General features: G+C 43.6%; 1 protein-coding gene across 5 annotated transcripts in view; it reads right to left on the minus strand.

Moving 5' to 3' along the window:
* The window catches only part of sipa1l3 (signal-induced proliferation-associated 1 like 3), an 83,870-nt gene that overhangs the window by 20,859 nt on the left and 43,798 nt on the right, over window positions 1-19,213 (minus strand). For 3 of the 5 annotated variants that reach the window (XM_039780740.1, XM_039780725.1, XM_039780732.1), the window contains exons 3-10: window positions 14,671-15,394; window positions 10,772-11,753; window positions 7,744-7,874; window positions 5,270-5,458; window positions 4,494-4,668; window positions 3,479-3,582; window positions 1,414-1,571; window positions 732-1,314 (exon numbers count right to left, since the gene is read on the minus strand). In XM_039780740.1, the coding sequence (XP_039636674.1) occupies window positions 732-1,314; window positions 1,414-1,571; window positions 3,479-3,582; window positions 4,494-4,668; window positions 5,270-5,458; window positions 7,744-7,874; window positions 10,772-11,753; window positions 14,671-15,153 (2,805 nt within the window). In that variant the 5' untranslated portion in view covers window positions 15,154-15,394. The remainder of the gene's footprint in view (window positions 1-731; window positions 1,315-1,413; window positions 1,572-3,478; window positions 3,583-4,493; window positions 4,669-5,269; window positions 5,459-7,743; window positions 7,875-10,771; window positions 11,754-14,670; window positions 15,395-19,213) is intronic. The other 2 variants (XM_039780747.1, XM_039780755.1) reach the window with 1 other exon arrangement.

A 19,213-nucleotide genomic window follows, 5' to 3' on the forward strand; every position in this document is an offset into this window, starting at 1 on the left:
TAAGAGGAAAGGAGGAACGAGTTTAAGAGCAGAGGCTGGGGAAGCCACAGGCTGGCAAGCTGAGCCCGGCTCTGTCCTTCCCCCGCCTGGGCCACATCACTACCTGGATGTGTGATGGCTAGACAGAAAAAAGGGGAACACGCCGAATCTCTAGATGAGCCGCAGCCGCGCATGATTGAAACGCGCTCGTAGTTCGATAAAGTTAGGCCGGTCCAAACAGGCACGTGCTCCAAACGGGCACTGCACTAGTATTAACAAAACACAGAGACTTGACAGAGAATATTTAAGATCTTTAAGTGGTCTGAAGACAAACCTTTGCAATGAAGGGCTAAAATTCACATCATGTTCTCCTACATAAGGGTACCAAACAAATGCTGTGCAGAAGAAATCTGCAGGAATATTTAAAGATGTTAACTATGATGTTAACAAAGATTGTCAACCATGCTTTGAATAACCAGCAACGGTAAAGAGACGACAAAAAAGGAGGAGAGAGAGAGAGAGAGAGATGCAAAGTAATTTTAAATCAACTCAGCAAATATTTTATGAGGAAGGAAATGCATTCAGAGCATTTTTCAGGCCCCAAGGATATACACAATGTGTTTTGGTGAGAAACATTAAATATAAATATAACTGTTTACATACTACTCCAAGCTATGTGCTTCAAAAGGTCACAAAGATTTTCTGGTCACTTTCTCTCTACATTTAAACTGGAACAAGCTCTAAACTCTCACCTTTAACCTCTGCACCATCTCTCTGATGTCTGGTGCACAGCCCTCTGGTACCCGCACAGCGATGTGGTCTCCTCTGCCGTAGAAGATCTTCAGCGCCAGCCGCTCCGGTGTCCAGCCGATCACATCCGCACAGAAACAGTTGAACACCACCTCTTTGGTGGAGCAGTCTGTCAGGAGGACATATTCAGCTGACAAACCCAAGGCACAGGGGAGCTCTGTCCCACCTCCACTGAAGTCCTGGGCCTGGACTCTCCAGGCGACGGCCCCCGCAGCTCCCAACTCCGCTCCCTCTCTCGCCTTGGAGCGCTCCCGTTTTTTAGATGCGAGGGAGATGAGGTTGTTAAGCTTGCCAGCTGAGTCGAGCGGAGTGCTGCTGACGTAGTTCTCAGCCAGGTCACGCAGGTACTCCTGCCGCGTTCGTGTCGCCATAGTGTGGAACTTTTCTGACTTGTGCGCTGCAGTTTCTGCATTGATAACTTTGGCTAGAAGGAAGTTACGAAAGGTTTCTGGGTCACGGAAGGTGACGCCGCTGGGGATGGGTGGGCCGAAGGGAGGAACATCCTTCATTCTTGTCACAGCAACACTGAAAGAAAAGGTGGCACAGATTTGAAGTGTGAGAAATAATGTTTTGGTCATAGTTGTGTGTATATGAACATGTGCTTGTTTTGTTTAAAACATTTACCTGTAACATGTGCCTTCAGAGCAGGGGTTGTGCACACGGACAATAACAAAGACGTGCTGGAAGTGTGAGCGAATATTCTGCGGGGTGAAAGGCAATGCTCCCGGCTCCTGAAAGATTATAGTGACAATGTCGTTCCCTATGTGCCTCTTTCTCAGAAGCTAAGGAAGAAGAGAGGAGAGATAAGAATGTCAAATTAATAAAATTAGCTTACATAACTGGCATTGCTTACATAACTGGCATTGACACAACAAATTGACTCAACGATAAGAGAGAGTCTGACAAAAGAAATGAGAGATTGAGACGCTCATTACTAGACACCAACAGCAGCTCTTTATGCAATTTGTTTTTCAGATTCTGTGTGGGCTATTTGTGTCTTTGTGTGTGCTGGTATGTCTATCTGTGTTCGTGTAGGAGACGTGGCACAGAACCCAGGCTGTGTCTGTGGTGCGGCGTTTGCCAATTCTCTCTTCATCTGCAGAAGGAAGTGTGAAAGTACCAATTATGTAATCCAGCCCACCGTTTGGCCACAGATAGATACATTCTGCAGCCAGCCTTCACTCGTACTAAGACTGCAAGTTTAGCCTGATGTAGTGCTTATAAACATTAACTGTAATTGTTAGAATTGATCATTTGGGGAAAAGAAGTTTTGGATATTTTAATCAACATCTTCACCACTCAAGGTTTCTGCCTAAAAGGGAGTTTTTCCTCGCCTCTGTCGCACTAAATGCTCGCTCTTGTGGGAATTACTGGAATTGTTGGTTCTTTGTAAATTATAGTGTGGTCTAGACCTACTCTATCTGTAAAGTGTCTCGAGATAACCCTTGTTATGATTTGATACTATAAATAAAATTGAATTAAATTTAATTGTATCTTGACTTTTTTTCCATTTCAGGATTCCATTCTAAATAGGACTATATGATACGATATGTAAGATTCAACAAGCATTTACCGTACATTTCATCACTGGTCATACAAGGTAAGTGTGTAGGCCTAGCTTGGGCTCTCCTTTTCCTCTCTCCTGACTGTAAGAGCCTCCACAGTCTCTATATTTCTACTTCACTCCTTCTGCCTCTGCTCATTCACTGCAGGTTATATTTATTGTCGGATGCTGCCACCTAGAGGTCCATCTGAGCAAGTACTCAATCTCCTCGCTGCTGCGGCCTTTAAACCTCTGGATGGAGTTATTGTGCCATTTATAAAATTACACTTTTGGATGTAAGTGTTGATACTAAGACAAACTGTTCAAACACACTTTTAATTGACTCAATTTAAAAAGGTGCCACCTTCACGTTTACTTACCATTTACAATTTGTTTAACAAAATGATTAAAAAAATAAAATAAAAAAATAGATTACTGGGGGTATGGTAATGAAAGTATATTTGCTGATTCACAATATAAATTTATTGTCTTTTCAAATGTTTGTTGAGGAACAAACGACTTCTCCATAGCCTACACCGCTGACACATTGTACACTGAGCACCCACAGGGCCTGTCTGAGCACGTGTCCATCCGTGTGAGCCTCTCACGCAAACACTTATGCAAACTATTAAAAATACACACATGTAAAACGTTGTCTTACACACAGGTCACTCACACATGCAGTCCACGCTGCAAACACACAAAAGAATGTGTAGGTAGGCAGCTTTTTTCAAAGAAGTACAACAACTAAACAAAAACAAGGGAGAAAATAAAGAAACTGCTCACTGCTGAACCCCACCCAGCTCTGATCCAGTCAAAGAATGAGAGGCAGAGAGAGGGCCAAAGAAAAAGCCAGTAAGTAAGGAAAAAACGAAAAGACAGAGAACAAAGACTATAATAACATGAGAGTGAATAAAAGAGGAAAGAGACTCTAAATGAAGAACGTGACACAAGTCACGAGTTCCCACTTTATGAATTCTTGCAGTTGGTTTACGACCCGGAGCAAACTGAAGAGGCTTTAACTAACAACCACAGACAGACTTTGGGTGACTACAAAAGGAAATTTGTGGATGTATTTTGCAGCTGTACATACCAAAACATGGCCTGAGACAACATACAATAGGGAGGGTGCTCATAATCTCTTACCTGCTGTGGGTTGTTGGGCATGTACGGCAGCATGGTAGACACGTGGAACATGACCTCGTAGCCCTGGTAGGTGGTGTACAGGGAGTGGGTGCCCGTGGAGTCCGCTGGAGCAAGACATTTTAATGTGATGTCAGCCATTGTTAACTACAGACGACACTGTGATGTTGAATTAGAGTCCTAACACCTAATCGTTCAAACACGTTTTGAGGGATCATGAGGATGCCAAGACATGTGATGGTGCTTTTCCTGGGACACTTGGCCTGGCCATTACTTTTCTGACATATAATACATAACGATGCTGGCTTCATCTGTCTTTTAAAGTAATGGATTTCGTACTCTAGGTGCTGTTAATGTAAATGTTCCTTGTGGCTTTATTCGGGGCGTAAAGGAATGAGCCACAATGCTCGTGAGAGAAAAAGGTCTTACTGCCAGAGAACAGGAGTGGTAACGAGTGAAAGGAGTGGATTGTTGTACTGATTTGGATGAAGATTGTTTTCTGTTCCCTCAAAAACGGCACCAGTAGATTTAAAAATGTATTTTGCCATTGAAAACTTAGTGTGTGGGACGAGACATTCATTTGGGACTCTCATTTAAAGCATTTTGCTGTATATTCAAAATGCTAACTGCATGGATGAAAGTTGAAAATAGGGAGAAAAATGGGCTCATTCACATAGTTTCATAATTCATTTAACTGATTTTAATTTGTCTAAACATAGGAGATGACAATTAAGGGAAACATTTATTACAGGGAACTTAATAAGGCAAACAAGAAGTCTATGTTTGACCTTGTGTTGCTTCAGCCGCTAATCTGACAGCATTCAATTTGGAAATGTGCCATGGTGAAGGTGCTGAGAAAATATTACTAAGATTACTAAGAGTAAGAGTAAGATTGCCATCTTGACTTTAATGTAAAAACGACTCAGGTGCTTATTCACACATAAGACCAACATGTAAAATAACCAACACATTTATGGGATGTTGTGCATGTCTGAAAGGGGCTCTTCTGAACACTTACTCTTTGTGTCGAGCTGCGCAGCGTATTTGGTGAATCCTTTGAGAAGCACCTGCTCCCCAAGCAGCTCCAGGAAGGCAGAGAAGGCGGGTGACGCCTCCTCGTTGTTGTACATCTCCTCCTCTGTGCTCTGGCCCGCACGGCACAGCAGAACACCCACCTTGTGCTTCTGACTCAACTACACGGCAGCGGAGAGATAAAATCAACATTACACACACACAAATGGCTGAAACAGTGGAGTGGGAGCCTGGTGCTTTTAATGCAACTTGATGTCAAAGTAGATGTTACAGATAAGAATTTAACCCTGATGTATATATGTACGCACTTTTCAATTGAGCACCACTTCGTTGTTGTAAAAACCACCTGCACAAACAAAAAAACAAAAAAGCCAACTACAGGGCAAAACACCCCCGCCTTGCACTTCACCCTTCATTAAATAAAAGGTGAGATAACATGGCTAAACATTAAAGCTTTTATGGTCACACACTCATGCTCAAACACACCACGCCCTGCTGCACTGAGCGCTCACGGACCTCAGATTGTGTACTTTGCACCACCAACACTAAATCAGATGTAGACACTTTTATACACACTATGTGAGCAAACCATAAGCCACTGTGTTACCCATCAGTTCATATGTATCGCTTTGCCTCATTCTAGCCAGCGTGACTTTTAGTCACTGTTTCAATGGAAGCATCTGGGATTAACTGTCACATTTTATTATTACACAAGCCCAAAAATAAAATGCAAATACAGACAGAGACAGACATGTAACCCACCCCCTGTTCGTCCAGTTTGAGCAGTTGCTCTGTGACTTTGGGTGTGCTGAGCGCCAGTCTCAAACAGGAGACGTTGAGCTCGGGGATGACCTGCTCCAGGACTTCCTTGAGCGGCAGACCCCGCACCGTGCCATGCCTCCCCGTAGACGCCACCGCATCCTCTAAAATGGAGCCTCGCAGGGTCACAAGCTGAATATGGGGAAAGACATTTTTTTTGCAATGCATCACCAGATTTAAATATATATATATATATATATATATATATATATATATATATATATATATATATATATATATATATATATATAGAAAAATCACATTGAAATTGTCAAGAAACAACTAAATTTTCTCTACATTTTATTGCATTGTTGATTTAGACCCCTTCACATTTTTTCAAAATTAAATTTCATAGATCGCTTTAATCAGACCAGGAATTGAAATATTATCACCTATCACCTTTACTATTTATCGGTTTATTTCTTTCCTGTCTTGGGGAAAGAATACTTGCTGACAGACTTACTGACATCAACTTTTTTTCACTCCTCCTTCTTCCTTCTCTTTTTAAACAAAAATACTTGCTTGGTTATATACTTTTTTATTTACTAGTTTTTATTTATTTCCTTTTTGTTTTTTTTGTTGGTAGGGTTTAAAGCTGTTGTGTATAATTATTTTGTATCATATATTGGCTACTATGGACACAGCAGAATATACATAGTAATACTATTGATTCTGAGATAGTTGTATTGAGAGAGGTCGGAGGTCGGGCTCAGCTACAGAACCACGCCTCTGGAAAATGGAGGAACAGATGATTAGCAGTCTGGGAGCTTGAAGTGAGTCCATCAGATGAGGGATGCCCTGAAGCAACACTCCTCTCAACACGCACGGATGGACGCACACAGATTTTAGTTTGAGGTGTATTGTGAATTAATATTCTGCTCAGTACTGTGCTGCCACAGAGTGCTCCTCCCTGGTGAAAGGAAATTGGCCTGAGTGAGGCTATAATATCCTCTGATACAGTTGGGAGGAGTGGGGTGATCCTTCTCACAGCACACAAACACACGCACAACTACACACACAAATAAGGGATCATTAAAAATGCATGGCGGACTCTGGAGCTCGCAGGGGCAGAAGAGACAGTTGGACCTCAGAGACTGGTGTGCAGCAGAGACGTGAAACTTGATAGACATGTGGCTGAAGTTATGGAGCTTTCGTTTGAACTCGTCAGCTTCTGTGCGACAGTGCAGTGAGTGACTGCGACATGCTGAGCAGGAACGTCAGAGGGCTGCGTGTAGAAATGGGTGATGGAGGGAGAGAGAGGAAGTCTCTCCACCTTGCTGCGTCAGCACTGCCGCACAGAATTAAATGACAGACTTAAGGGGGGGATGGATATTTGAGAGCAGCTGCGGCTTGAGAGAATAAAGTCGGCAATGAATCTCTTTTTTCCTGTGTGGGAACAGTAGGCCTGGCTGTGCTGGCTGTGTCTGTTAGCTGAGCTCTGTGTACTTAGATGGCGGAGAGGCTCCATTGTTATACCAGAGCTAAGGTGACGAGGCCAGGCAGCCATGTAATCCAGCTAAAAACAACACAGTGGAGAGGAAGACAATTGGGCCACATGAACACAATGAACAGAAGCAAACTTTGCTGTTTGTCTGCGTGTCCCGACGATGCTACACAGGTGTTTATAAAATAGTAAGTTGGTCAAACTAACTATTCATACAGACCTCAGACCTCTCTAACACCTATGAAAAGAAAAAAAACAGAAGACTAATATTTGTTCACGGTGTCCGTAATGATTATTTTCATTACAGATTAACCTGCCAATTGTTATTAACAAAATGGCAAAATGTGTGATCACAGTTTCCTCCAAATTTGTGTTTTGTTTAACCATCAGTCCAAAACCTAAAGAAAAGCTGGAACAAGTGAATATTTGGCATTTTCTGCATGAAAAGTAACTCAATCGATTAATCGATTATCAGAATAGTTGCAAATGAATTGTCTGTTGATAATAAGCTCATATTGTTATTGTAGTTTGGTGCTCTGGAAGAAGAATCTCTAAAAGTTTATGAATATAAATAACTTGTTTGTAGTCTTTGAACAAGACTGAGAGAGACTTAAGTATTTCTCCATGGTCACCAACCCATCACTTGTTACGAGTATTTGACCCATCAAAGTGGAAAAGTGGTTGGGTGTGCTCCCTGTGAGAGCAGGCCAAACACTTTGGCCACAGCAGCCAATGTTTGGTTTGGTTTTGCTGTGCTGAGCCTGGGCAGGTGGAATTTTCCACTGGCAGAGAGGGGGTGAGGGGTGAGGTTAAAACTAGGGCAGAGAGAGTGAAAAGAGTCACAGGTAGGGACATAAGGGGGGTAAAATGAAAGTAGGTAATTAAATTAAGCGTGCGCACTCTTACTGACTCATCACTGACTCATCACTAAGAAATGCTCAGAACAAACACACAAACGGGAGATCCTTCATACCTCGCTTGTTCGGACGATAAGGCGGTACTGGTACTGGTCTTTCAGGTCTTTGGTGTCTTCCAGTTTCTCCCTGCGGATGCTCACGGCCACAGCGCCCAGCTTATCCTCTGTCCCAAAGTAGTTTGAGTGCTCTGGTGAAGGAGAGATGGAGATCAATGTTTGTGTTGAGGAGTAACATGTCTGAATATGGACTTGAGTTGTGGGTTTTATACACAGTAGTAGCTTATGATATTTTAGCTGAAAGTATTAGATGATCATCAGAAAACAAAAAGGGAATTAATCTGCAACAATCCTACTGACTGATTTTAGCAACTTTTTAACAAAAATACCCAAATTCACCGGTTTTAGCTTCTAAAATATAAATATTCACTGGTTTTAACGCTCTTCTATGATAGGAAACTGAATGTTTTGGGGTTTCAGACAGTTGGTTGAACAAAACAAGACAGTCATTACGAACATTTTATGAGACCAAAGAACAAATCTAGAGAATTATAATTGTATTCTCAGTCTTCTATGCCTTTTTTTCATTTAGGCAGCTGAACAAAAACGTTCCTTAAATAAAAATATAGTCATAAACTGGAAAAATTAGGATTTAAATCAGTAAATATCTCAGTAAGTTACGAAGACTTGGTTTCGGTAGTTTTTGATACGTGCTACAGACATATTTGTGTCAGTAACAAAGAGGTATTGAGGTTTGATATAATAAAGAGAGACCGGTCCATTTAACCTTCAAGAGATAAAGATGAGAGGAGTTTGGATCTGGTGTAGTAAGCATGACTAGCAGAGAAGGGGCATAGACAATGACATCTAGTTATCAATACACTAACATAATTACAATATCAATTTAGCTAACACAAGGTAAGAGAAAACGATAATTGTTACTAAAACAAAGTGATGATTAAAATATACCGTAATGTAGTTGTGTAGTCACAGAGATGCTGAAATGTTTCCGATGTTGTTGTGTAGTAACTTCACTTCAATAAAATACAATTCCATACTGCATATATTTAAGACCGTAAAGCAACAAATATGTCCTTCATCTTTCAAATACAAGAAACAAACAAAATATGTCAATTAACACTCTGTGGCTTGTTACCCGTGTTGGCACACAACATATTCATCCATTAAGAGGCTGAGACAAAGCTATCAACGCACTTCACGAGCATCTTGCATGTCCTCTTCTAAAGCTCCTAAGCTAAGCCGTGGTAATGCCAACACCACAGGCAGTGTGGTACAATTCTCCAGACACTCGGGGAGGAATCTAGCTTGACAAGTATTTCTCCTCCATCCAATGAACCGGGATGACACACATTCGGAGACTCAGGCCTGCTTATAGCTTCCATGCCATGTCCCGTGGTGAACATGTCAGCTTTTTGATGAGGCTTTCTGACAAAACACAGCACACAATCACAGTTGCGTTCTGGGGGACAGCTAAGCTGGAAACGAGTTAGCAGATGAACATATTTTTGGAATGGTAACCTTTATCTGTGTGGCTGCAGGCCTCACACGCAAAACACACACACACACACACACACACGCACAACACACACACACACACACACACACACACACACACACACACACACACACACACACACACACACACACACACACACACACACACACACACACGCTCCTAACAGCATCTGTCACTAATTAGGGTGCAGCCAGATCATGCTTGCCAAGAGGAAGTTTCATCCGCATTGTCTGAAGAGGTGATGTTGACAAGAAATGCCAGCGAACACGTGTACGAACAGGCACACATCTTACACACACCTTTTCTCTCTGAAGATAGGCGTTACTTCTGACACCTAAAACCAGATGTAAAACAAAGCTGCACTGGCTGACCACGTTAAGTGGTACTTTGTAATCGTGCAGAAAGGCAGGTGGAGTATTATCAGTTCAGAGTTTGCCAAAAAGGTCCAGCGGCAGGTACATGTGCAATAAAAGCTCTGGGCGCATTGCCAGCTTGGCCCACTCTGCTCAGGCACGGCTGGATATCAACTGTCATGGATGAGATGTGGGGAATGACACTGGAGAAATGAGATCTACGCTGTCAGATTCATACGAACTTATTACAGCAAGTGGCCCAAATCCTAGTAGAAAATGTCATCAGTATGTATATAGTGTAGTGCCACCAGCCACCACTAGCATAGATGATGATTAGACAAATTGATAAATGGTTTTGTCACAAGTTTCAACTCAAAATTATTTTCATTATTGATTGTCAGTACGTGAGATATTGTTTGCAAATGTTTAGATTTAATGTATTTTGTTCAAGCAAATAATAATTTTGTCAGAATTATTTTTTCAGAATTTCTCAGAGACCAAGGTAACGTCGTCATGTCTAACTGAATCTTTAATGTCAAGATGGCTCATTCATTCATTTTATATATATATATATATATATATATATATATATTTTTTTTTTTTTTTTATAAAAAAGCAAAGGGTGGCTACTTTGAGGAATCTAAAATACAAGACATGTTTTCAGTTATTTCACACTTTTTTGTTAAGTACATAATTCCATATGTGTTCATTCATAGTTTTGATGCCTTCAGTGAGAATAAAAAAATAGTCATGAAAATAAAGAAACACATTGAATGAGAAGGTGTGTCCAAACTTTTGGCCTGTACTGTGTATGTGTATGTGTGTATATGTATATGTATATGTATATATATATATACACACATATTCTTCATGCCTTTTTATGTTTTATGTAAAGTTTTTGAAAGGTGGGATTTAAAAACAAACCTGTCCTACTTGAGGTATGCTCTCATTGCACCAGTCTTTATAAGAATTGATGCTGCTTTTGCCCATTTAATTTACTCTAACTGGAATAAAAACTGTTTAAGAATCTATAAACTACAGTTACAACAAAATGTATGTTGTAATACTGCAAACATGTATAATCAATTTTCTATCAATAGGTTTGATTCTTGTGATCCTTACATAACACAGCTGGCATCAACATCAAATGTATGGTTTAAGTATGATATCTGCCTTATAGTAAATGTGTCTGTGTTACCTTTCCCATGGAAGTAGTCTCTGTAGTACCTGGCCCCCAGATCTACATGCTCTATGCCGTACAGTTTCAGTCGGTCCAGTCTTGTAACCTGCTGTTCAATAGGCACCTCCAGCACTGAGACGCTGGCGTTACTCCTCCTGAGCCAACCCCTCGCTCCGTCTCCTCCTCCGTCTCGCTCTGCTGACGAGCTGAGGAAGCTGATATTGCGCTCCCCGTGGCCTCCAGTCTCATTGAGGAAGTGGGGGCAGCAGAGGAGCAGTGGGCTCGAGCTGTGGGCTCCATGAGGCCCGTCCAATAGGTCCACACCCAGGGAGGGTGTCATGGAGCTGGGGTCGAGGCTCAGGGTGAGATCCTCTATGCTGGAGTAAACTGGGTCGTTCACACTTGGAGCCGAGGATCTGGAGACCGACAGGGACACTGATGCAGCTGATGCCCCCGTGGCGGTGTTCCTCCTCTGGGCGGCGTAGCCCCGCTGAGCCGCTGCCTCGTGGAGGTCAAACAGGATGCTCTGAGCATCGAAGTGGACAAAGCTCTTAGGACATACCCACGGTTTGTAGGAGGCTTCTGCTGAACCCCGGCCTCCCCCGTCCTCTGTTGTTTCTCCTTTCCCTCCATCCAGCTCATTGCGACTAGAGCTCCTAAGTTTCCTGAACAAAGAGGAGGTGCCCAGTGACGACTCCGTCCCTCCACTTTTCTTCCTCACTCTCTCAGCTCCGTCTTTCCTTCCTGTCCCTATTACTTCCCCACCTGTGGGACCAGGTGAGGGGGCAGAGGGGAGAGGTGCGCTTGGTGGCGAGTCTGGAGCGCGCAGCAGCTCCCCGAGGTGTATGGGTGCTGAGCTGCGCTGGTCAGGCCTCTCCTGGTGGAACTGGCTGAGCATGTCAAAAAAGCTCTGCTCAGGAATGCCCTGGATGTCGATGGAGGAGGTGCTGCCATACTCTCTGAACAGGTTTCCCATCCCGACACCTCCACGAACCTCCACCTTGAAGCAGAAAGGGGAGAGGATTTTCAGTTTATGACGAAATATCAGTGGATACATAATTCTGATTTCAATGATTATATTTTGGGGAAAACATTATGTTATAACTATAACATCTGATCCCTGAAGGAGAGGAATGAGGTACAACACATATAGTATGGGATATCTGACTAAAGACACCTTATTGACACCTTTTAATAAAGGTGACGTATGTGAGGCCCTGCCTATACATCTGTCACCACGGTCATCCCTCAATTCGGTAGCCGAGCCCAGCTGTGCAGCGGGGCAACCAAGTGTTGTATCTCGTTCCTCTCCTTCAGGGAACAAAAGTCCTAACATTTTGTTCCCTTTTGGTCAATGCACTCAGTACAACACATATAGCATGGGACATTATATTCAAGCACTCCAGTGCATCGAAAACCCAGTAGAAAGGGCAGAATGAGCCACCGAAGTGGCTGTCACATCCAAACTGTAACACCGATCAAGTGTGCGGTGGATGACCAAATGGTTGCAACGCAGATATCACTCAAAGATACCTCTTTAAACAGAGCTTATGATGTTGCTACGCCCCTGGTTGAATTCGCCTTCACACCGTGAGCCATTGGAAGACCTTTACTGGTGTAAGCCAGGGAGATGGCCTCCACAATCCAGTGAGAAAGCCGCTGTTTAGATAGGACTTTGCCCTTGGCCGGATTAGCTAAACAAACAAACAACTGATCACATATGTATTGAGCCTATGTAGGCGCACACAGGGAATGACTCCTATGAAACAAAAGGAGGGGAACAGAGGTTTAGGATCTCAAAAGCCATAGAGCTATTGGCTGCAGGGATTGACTTAGGCAAATATGCCAAGTTCAGCAGCAATGTAACCTTGGAGCCATAAGAAGTGAACTGGGTACAAGTGGAATACACAGACAGAGCCTGAAGGTTGCCCACCGGCTTTGCAGAGAGGCACCTCCAAAGGGGCACTGAAAACGGGAAAAACATAAGGAGCACATGAAGTTGTCACAACAGAAACATTTATAGCACCCAGTGTGTGTGTGTGTGTGTGTGTGTGTGTGTGTGTGTGTGTGTATGTGTACACACACACATACACATGTCTCTCGCTCTGTGTGTTGAAGAGGGATGAAGAACAGCAGTGCTGCGGTGCCCCTCTCCACCCAGTCCCAGGACAAGTGTGATTTCCTCCTCCGAGGCCCTGAACCCCTGAAGGCCTGGTGGTGGGCCCTTGTCCCAAACCGAGTGGCGTGAAGGCTTACCGGGTGGGTGCTGCCTGCCCGGCGTGGCCCTGGACCTGTGGGCGGTGCTGCCCCTTTTAGTGGGAGGCGGCAGCATTGCAGGCTTGCAAGCACCTGCGGGTAGCTTGTCCTGCCTGGAAATGATGCTGCGCAGAGCCACTGCATGCTTTGTCCGTTGCTCAAACTTCGCCTAGAGGTTGTCCAGTGACTGCCTAAACAACCCCTTAAAAGACACAGGCTCATCCGGATAGACAACCCTGTCTCTTTTCTGGAACATCAGACTGGGTCAGCCACAGATGCCTTTTCGCCACCACCGTAGATGCCATCTCTCTGTCCAGGGAGAGCGCCGCACAGCAAGACATGCGAAGAGTGTCGTCCGTGGCCATTTTAACCTTATTGGGAAGAGTATGTGTATGACGGGAGGGTCATGGGGCCAAACACCCCATTGTTGTGAGACAAGAGCAGATAAACTGCCAGGGATGGCTCCATAGGTGGAGGATTGACCAATACCACTTTGTCCACTCCATTGAGATCCACATACAGGCAGTGGTTTACGAGGAGGAGGGTTCCGACTTGAACTTGGCTAACCCCTCCACACACTCCATGTGGTCAGCCCAGCTACCAGAGGGGACTTTAACCAGGAGCTTCTCACCGGTCTCAGATGAAGCCGGGTGCCTCACCTCGGATAGTATCAGACCGCATGACGGTCTTTCCCAGCGCTTTCTTCACAAACGTGAGCCGCCTCGCCAGGGTTGAGTGCCGGAGCTGGCGACAAAACGCTTCATGCTCTGTCAACGCTCTCCGGGCACGTACAATCCCCAGACAGACGGGACATGTCTCATGCTGGTCTTTGTGATGCAAAGAGATACCGCACCCCCTGAGGATTATATCTGTTTATGCCTGGTGCTCAACTCGAGACTTATAGAGCTTATGAACGCAAAATCAGACCTCTGCGGGTAGCTAGGCTAACACCAACAGGGGCTGTTGATCTAACTTTGATGCGGCGAAACAGAGCTGATGACTCACATATGCTATACATATACACCACAGGTCATCTGCCTTAAAAGGCGTGAATAAAGGTGACTCCATGTAAGTCACGCGGGGCGTAATTTCCCATAATAAATGTGTTGTACTGAGTGAATCCACTGAAAGGTAACGTAAAGTTAGGGTAACCTGTTTGGTTCATTTCAAACAATCTCGTTTGCCCGTCTTCGTTAGTTTAGGATGGTGTGAAAGCTGTCAATTAAACTATGTAGCGGCTTATTTGTGGCGTGAAAGCAAAAACAGACGAACTACAGGATTTTATGATAGTACGTATGTGTTTGTGCATGGCCACAGTGAACAGAAGTATAAAACAGAGGAGAGTTGTGAAACGTAGTGACCACACAGTAACTATCTCCCACCAAACAGTAAGGTACAAGGTATCTCTTTTTTTGTCCCTATTTCTGCCAGTTTGTCATTATACATAAATGCAGCATGACCTGCTGTCAGTCACTAGAATTATTATTTTGCCATGTGGGTCAAAGTCCCGCTTTGCCAATATAACTTTAAGTTTAATTCTCTTGGTTTGTTTGTACAAAGTCAGTGTAAACACAAAAAACGCTACAGAACTAGAAAGGCAACACCATTTTTTCCTTGAACCACACTACAGGTGTGAGAGGGGCTGGAGATTGAAGACTCACCTCATTTTCGTCCTGTTCGCTCAGCGTAACCTCGCTGTTTGAGCGCTGTCTCAGTGGTGGGTACACTCTCAGGCTAAATGGTGAACATCTTTCAACGCCAAACCCTCCTCCTCTAAACTCTACATCCTTCGACCGTCGTCGTGGCAACCTGGCAACCCCTCCCCGCACCAGCCCGATGTCAGATGACAAAACCGATGAGGAAACTGAAGTGGAGCAGTCATCTCCGTGGTGAATGCTGACAATTTGCCCATTTTCTAGTAGTGACTCCCTGGACTGCGCACGGCGTGGGGGCCATTCTGCAATCCGCGCCCGAACACCCATTTTGGGCACAGAAACGCGTGGTTGGATGGCTGGGTCTGTGGGGCCAGGAGCCGGGTGGCCATTGGGCGTGTGACGGAACGCATTGTGCTGGGGAAACCCTCCTCCTCCATCCAGGAGGTCTGAGGAGGTGCAGGTGACCCCTCTGTCTCTGTAGCTGTTCATGGCGCCCCAGGAGAGCTCAGGGCAGGGAGGCAGGGGGCTGGCATCCCATGTCACGAGGGGTGCTGGGAAAGAGGGAGAGGAGGGGCCCCACACACTCTCTGCTGACGGTGCTACAGCCTACAGCGCCCAAATACATTGCTTTTAATTGGCAGGGTGGGGAAAGATTTCACTGGTCCATTGAGGACCAGTTTGAGTCAGGACCGGTCGTCTTCTTCTTTATTATTTTCAGTCTAATGCAGATCTGAGGACAGAAGGAAAAAACAGTCATTCCAACAAACCAGCTTCAGAAAATCTGCATCTTTTAAATCACAGAGATTGTGTGACCCAAATTTTCTCCAGAGGCGAAAAAAAACAAAAAAACATGAGCGCTGAATTTAGAAAAGAGCAAGTCACTCAACTGTAAAACAATCTAAGACTCATAAGACAGAGAGAGGGAGAGAGGGAGGGAGAGCGAGAGAGAGAATAAGGTGAGGGGATATGACAGAGGATTTCTTCCATTGAGGCTAATCTTCAGGAGGCTGACAAGGGATATTATTATCACACACTCTGTGCACTCGAGTGCATGTGCGTTCACACACAGACACTCATACACCCAGAGGACATGAAGGCTGTGGCCGCTCTGCTGCAGATTAAAACCACTGAAACACTTCAGCTAATAGCATCAGACTAAAAAGGTAATGCAGATCCAAACAGAGGGAGTACACAGACAATTTTAAACACAATCACCGTAGCAGATTCCCTACTCATGCCTTGTCTCTTGTTTGGGAGAGGCCCACAGTCATGGTTAGCGTTGGGCATCGTTTGGATTTTAACATGTCTGATTCCAATTGCGATTCTTCCTTTCGATTCCGGTGCTTATCGATTCTCTATTCCGATTCTCTGAAGGGTTGGAGTTGAAATGGGTTACATGTAGAGATGCCCCGATAGACCGGCCGGTGACCGGAATTGGCCGGTTTTCAGGTTCTCGGCCATGACCGGCGACCGGCAGGTCAGTCTGACGTATGCCGATTTCATGCCGGTCAATGCTACAATTAACTGACAACAGAAGTTAAACGAGTTACAGTTCCCAAGGACGCACGCGTACACAGAAGCGACAGCACAGTCTCTTTTTCCTTTCTCTCAACTTTTCCGCCGTGTGTCGCGCGTACCAGCTCGCGGCGTGATGCACGTGTCCGCGTTATTCTCACACATGTAGGGAACCTCGTGAATTATCCTGCAACATGTCAGCGGTTTGGAAATTCTTCAGCGTGTGTGCAGAAGATAACAAATTTGCAATATGCAACACCTGCAAGGAAAAAGTAGGGTGTGGAGGGACGACACCAAAAACCAAAATCAAATTTTTTTTGTTGGATATTGGATGTGAAAAGAAGGAAATGGTTCTTCCATAACATTGCACGATGTGTGTGAATTTCCCACACTAGGAGTAATTTATATAGTCTTATTTTATAGTGATCCATTATCTGTTCAAAAAATTTTCTATGTTCTGTGCAAAATGTTCTATTAAAGAAAAGTTAAATAAATCTTTGCGTTTGCTGTAAAGTGGTTAGAAAAAAATGAAATCGGAATCGGCTAAAATCGGTATCGGCTGGCCTAACTCAATGAAAATCAGAAATCGGAATTGGCCTAGATAGTTATAATCGGTGCATCTCTAGTTACATGCCTATTTTCACAAATAAGAGGAACGTTTTATTTTGATTCAATGGTGGTTTGCTGTTTTACAGGGCTTTTTCAATGTAAAATAAAGCCACACTAGAGCGCTGCTTACGGTGCTCCAAGGCTGCAACACAACAAGCGCCTGGCCGCTTCAGAAACCAAAACTTGCGCATATTAAATTGGGAAACTATGATCGGATTAGAAACAATTCCAAGTAGGAATCGGTTCTCAATGCCCAACCCTAGTCACGGTATAGCTTATATGTGGCTGAGACAGAAGTTACTCTATTCTAATCTTCCTACAGAGTAAAGCCAAACAACAAACAACTGCAACTTTGAGATGGGGAGAGATTATTAAGGACTTCAGCAGAGGCAGGAAATGGTGAAGGCACAAAGTGACCCAACAGCTGGAGGGGTATGGTGGGGTAAATCCAGAAATAGAGTGATTGGACAGTCAAGAAAGAGCAAGGAGGAGAGCGGTACATTGCTCAGTGAACCACAACGGCATGCTTTAATATAACAGTCACACTGCATCAAGTCTTAAAAACCCACCAGCCCTGTAAAGACTCTTGTTTACTCAGAAGCATCTTATTTCTGCTGAGGTTTATTGTGATGATTTTTACAGGCATTAATGTCTTCACTGTACAGATACAGGAAAAATGTCAGAGAATTTTGGTTTTATAATAATACTTTCTTTGGTGATCCAAAAGGCTAAACCTATACTAGTACTCATTGTAAAGTTCCCGCCAGCTGAATCATTGCACTCTTTTACAGTCATCATCAATCCAGACAAAAGATTCAAGTCATGATCACATTTTTTGGGCTGTGAATGTTGTGGTTGTTAAGAGTGACCGGCGGGGAATTCATATAGGAGAATAGTATGATGTGGTGATGACTCCACTGGATGAACCACATTATGAACGCAGCAAGCAATGACGATATGCTGGCAGTGGTTTGCATTAGGGCTGTGCAATTAATTGAATTTCGATTTCAATTTCGACGATTATTTTGCCATGTTCTGTTTTGCAAGAACACTCTTATTTTGTCTTGTGTTCTGAATGACACGCGCATGCGCACATCCGAACGCGCACATCCGCCCCTCCCGAAGCCAGTCAGGGAGGCAAGTCGTGTGCATATCATCCGCTGGAATTTAAAAAATCAGCGCGAGTAAAGATGGCAGCAGCGTTTGGTGAGCAAAAAAAGGCAAAACCAACTCCGTTGTCTGGGAACAGCTAACGTTAGCTAACCCTGCGGTCCCTCTGCCTATGATCCCCCGGTTTAGTATACTGTCTATAGACGTTGTATTCACTTACTGTTTAAAACTTTTTCCAGCTTAGTGGGGTTGCATAGGCATACTGCTCAAAAACAACATGAAAAAACATAGTAATGTTCCCTCAGCATTTAGTTTTGTTGTTAAACTGTATGTAAATGAGCAGGGGCGTTAAATCACATGTTTCACGTAACGTTACTCTAAGGTACCGTCTATGTGCTGGATTTTTCCTAAGGTTAGCTAGCAAATAAGCCCACTGACGGCGACATTATTGTTTATATTTTGGCACAATGTTTAGTAATGACAGTAGTAGGGGTCATAGTGAGTGAACATGTGATGTGAGATGCACATTGTGTTATGTCTGTGGAGCTGTTCATTAGCTGTATAACGTTATGTGTGATATCTGTAAAGCTGAACCGACTCACAGTAGTAAAACTGATTTTATTCTGATCCAAACACTCTTTCTGTGAGATAAAGGACACTAACAGATTATACCCTGGAAACTATCCATTATATCCAAATGTTAATGAGTAATCGTGTTAAATAATCGTGATTTCAATATTGACCAAAATAATCGTGATTATTATTTTTTCCATAATCGAGCAGCCCTAGTTTGCATGCAAACACTTGAAGACAGAGCCGACGAACAACACCATCGACAACAAACCCACTGTATCCGTATTGTAAGACTTTTAAAGGTATCAGAATGTCTGATGGAAAACCAGTTGGGACTATATTGTCTAGAATTAAATTTGACTGAAAGTGGATTGATCTTAAGGAAGGCCTGTGGGCTGAAACGTCACACAGTCAAGTCAAGTCTACTTCCAGTGATCAGCACCTCACTACAACCTATGACTACAACCCTTGGTGTGCATTACTCTTCAAATTGGCTTTATTAGCATGACCATATTGACACACAGTATTGCTAAAGCACATAAACAGGGAAACATTTGACACATTTATATACAGTTGTACAGTAGGATGCATACAATAAAGCATTAGGTTAACATTCGTGCAAAAGCAACAATCATGTCAACAAAATTTAACAAGAACAAAACTGATGGATATCAGCAACAACATGAAAACAAGAATATTACTGTGTGTGTGTGTGTGTGTGTGTGTGTGTATATATATATAA

Source organism: Perca fluviatilis, chromosome 2 (assembly GCF_010015445.1).
Source record: "Perca fluviatilis chromosome 2, GENO_Pfluv_1.0, whole genome shotgun sequence".
NCBI classification, from domain to species: domain Eukaryota; kingdom Metazoa; phylum Chordata; class Actinopteri; order Perciformes; family Percidae; genus Perca; species Perca fluviatilis.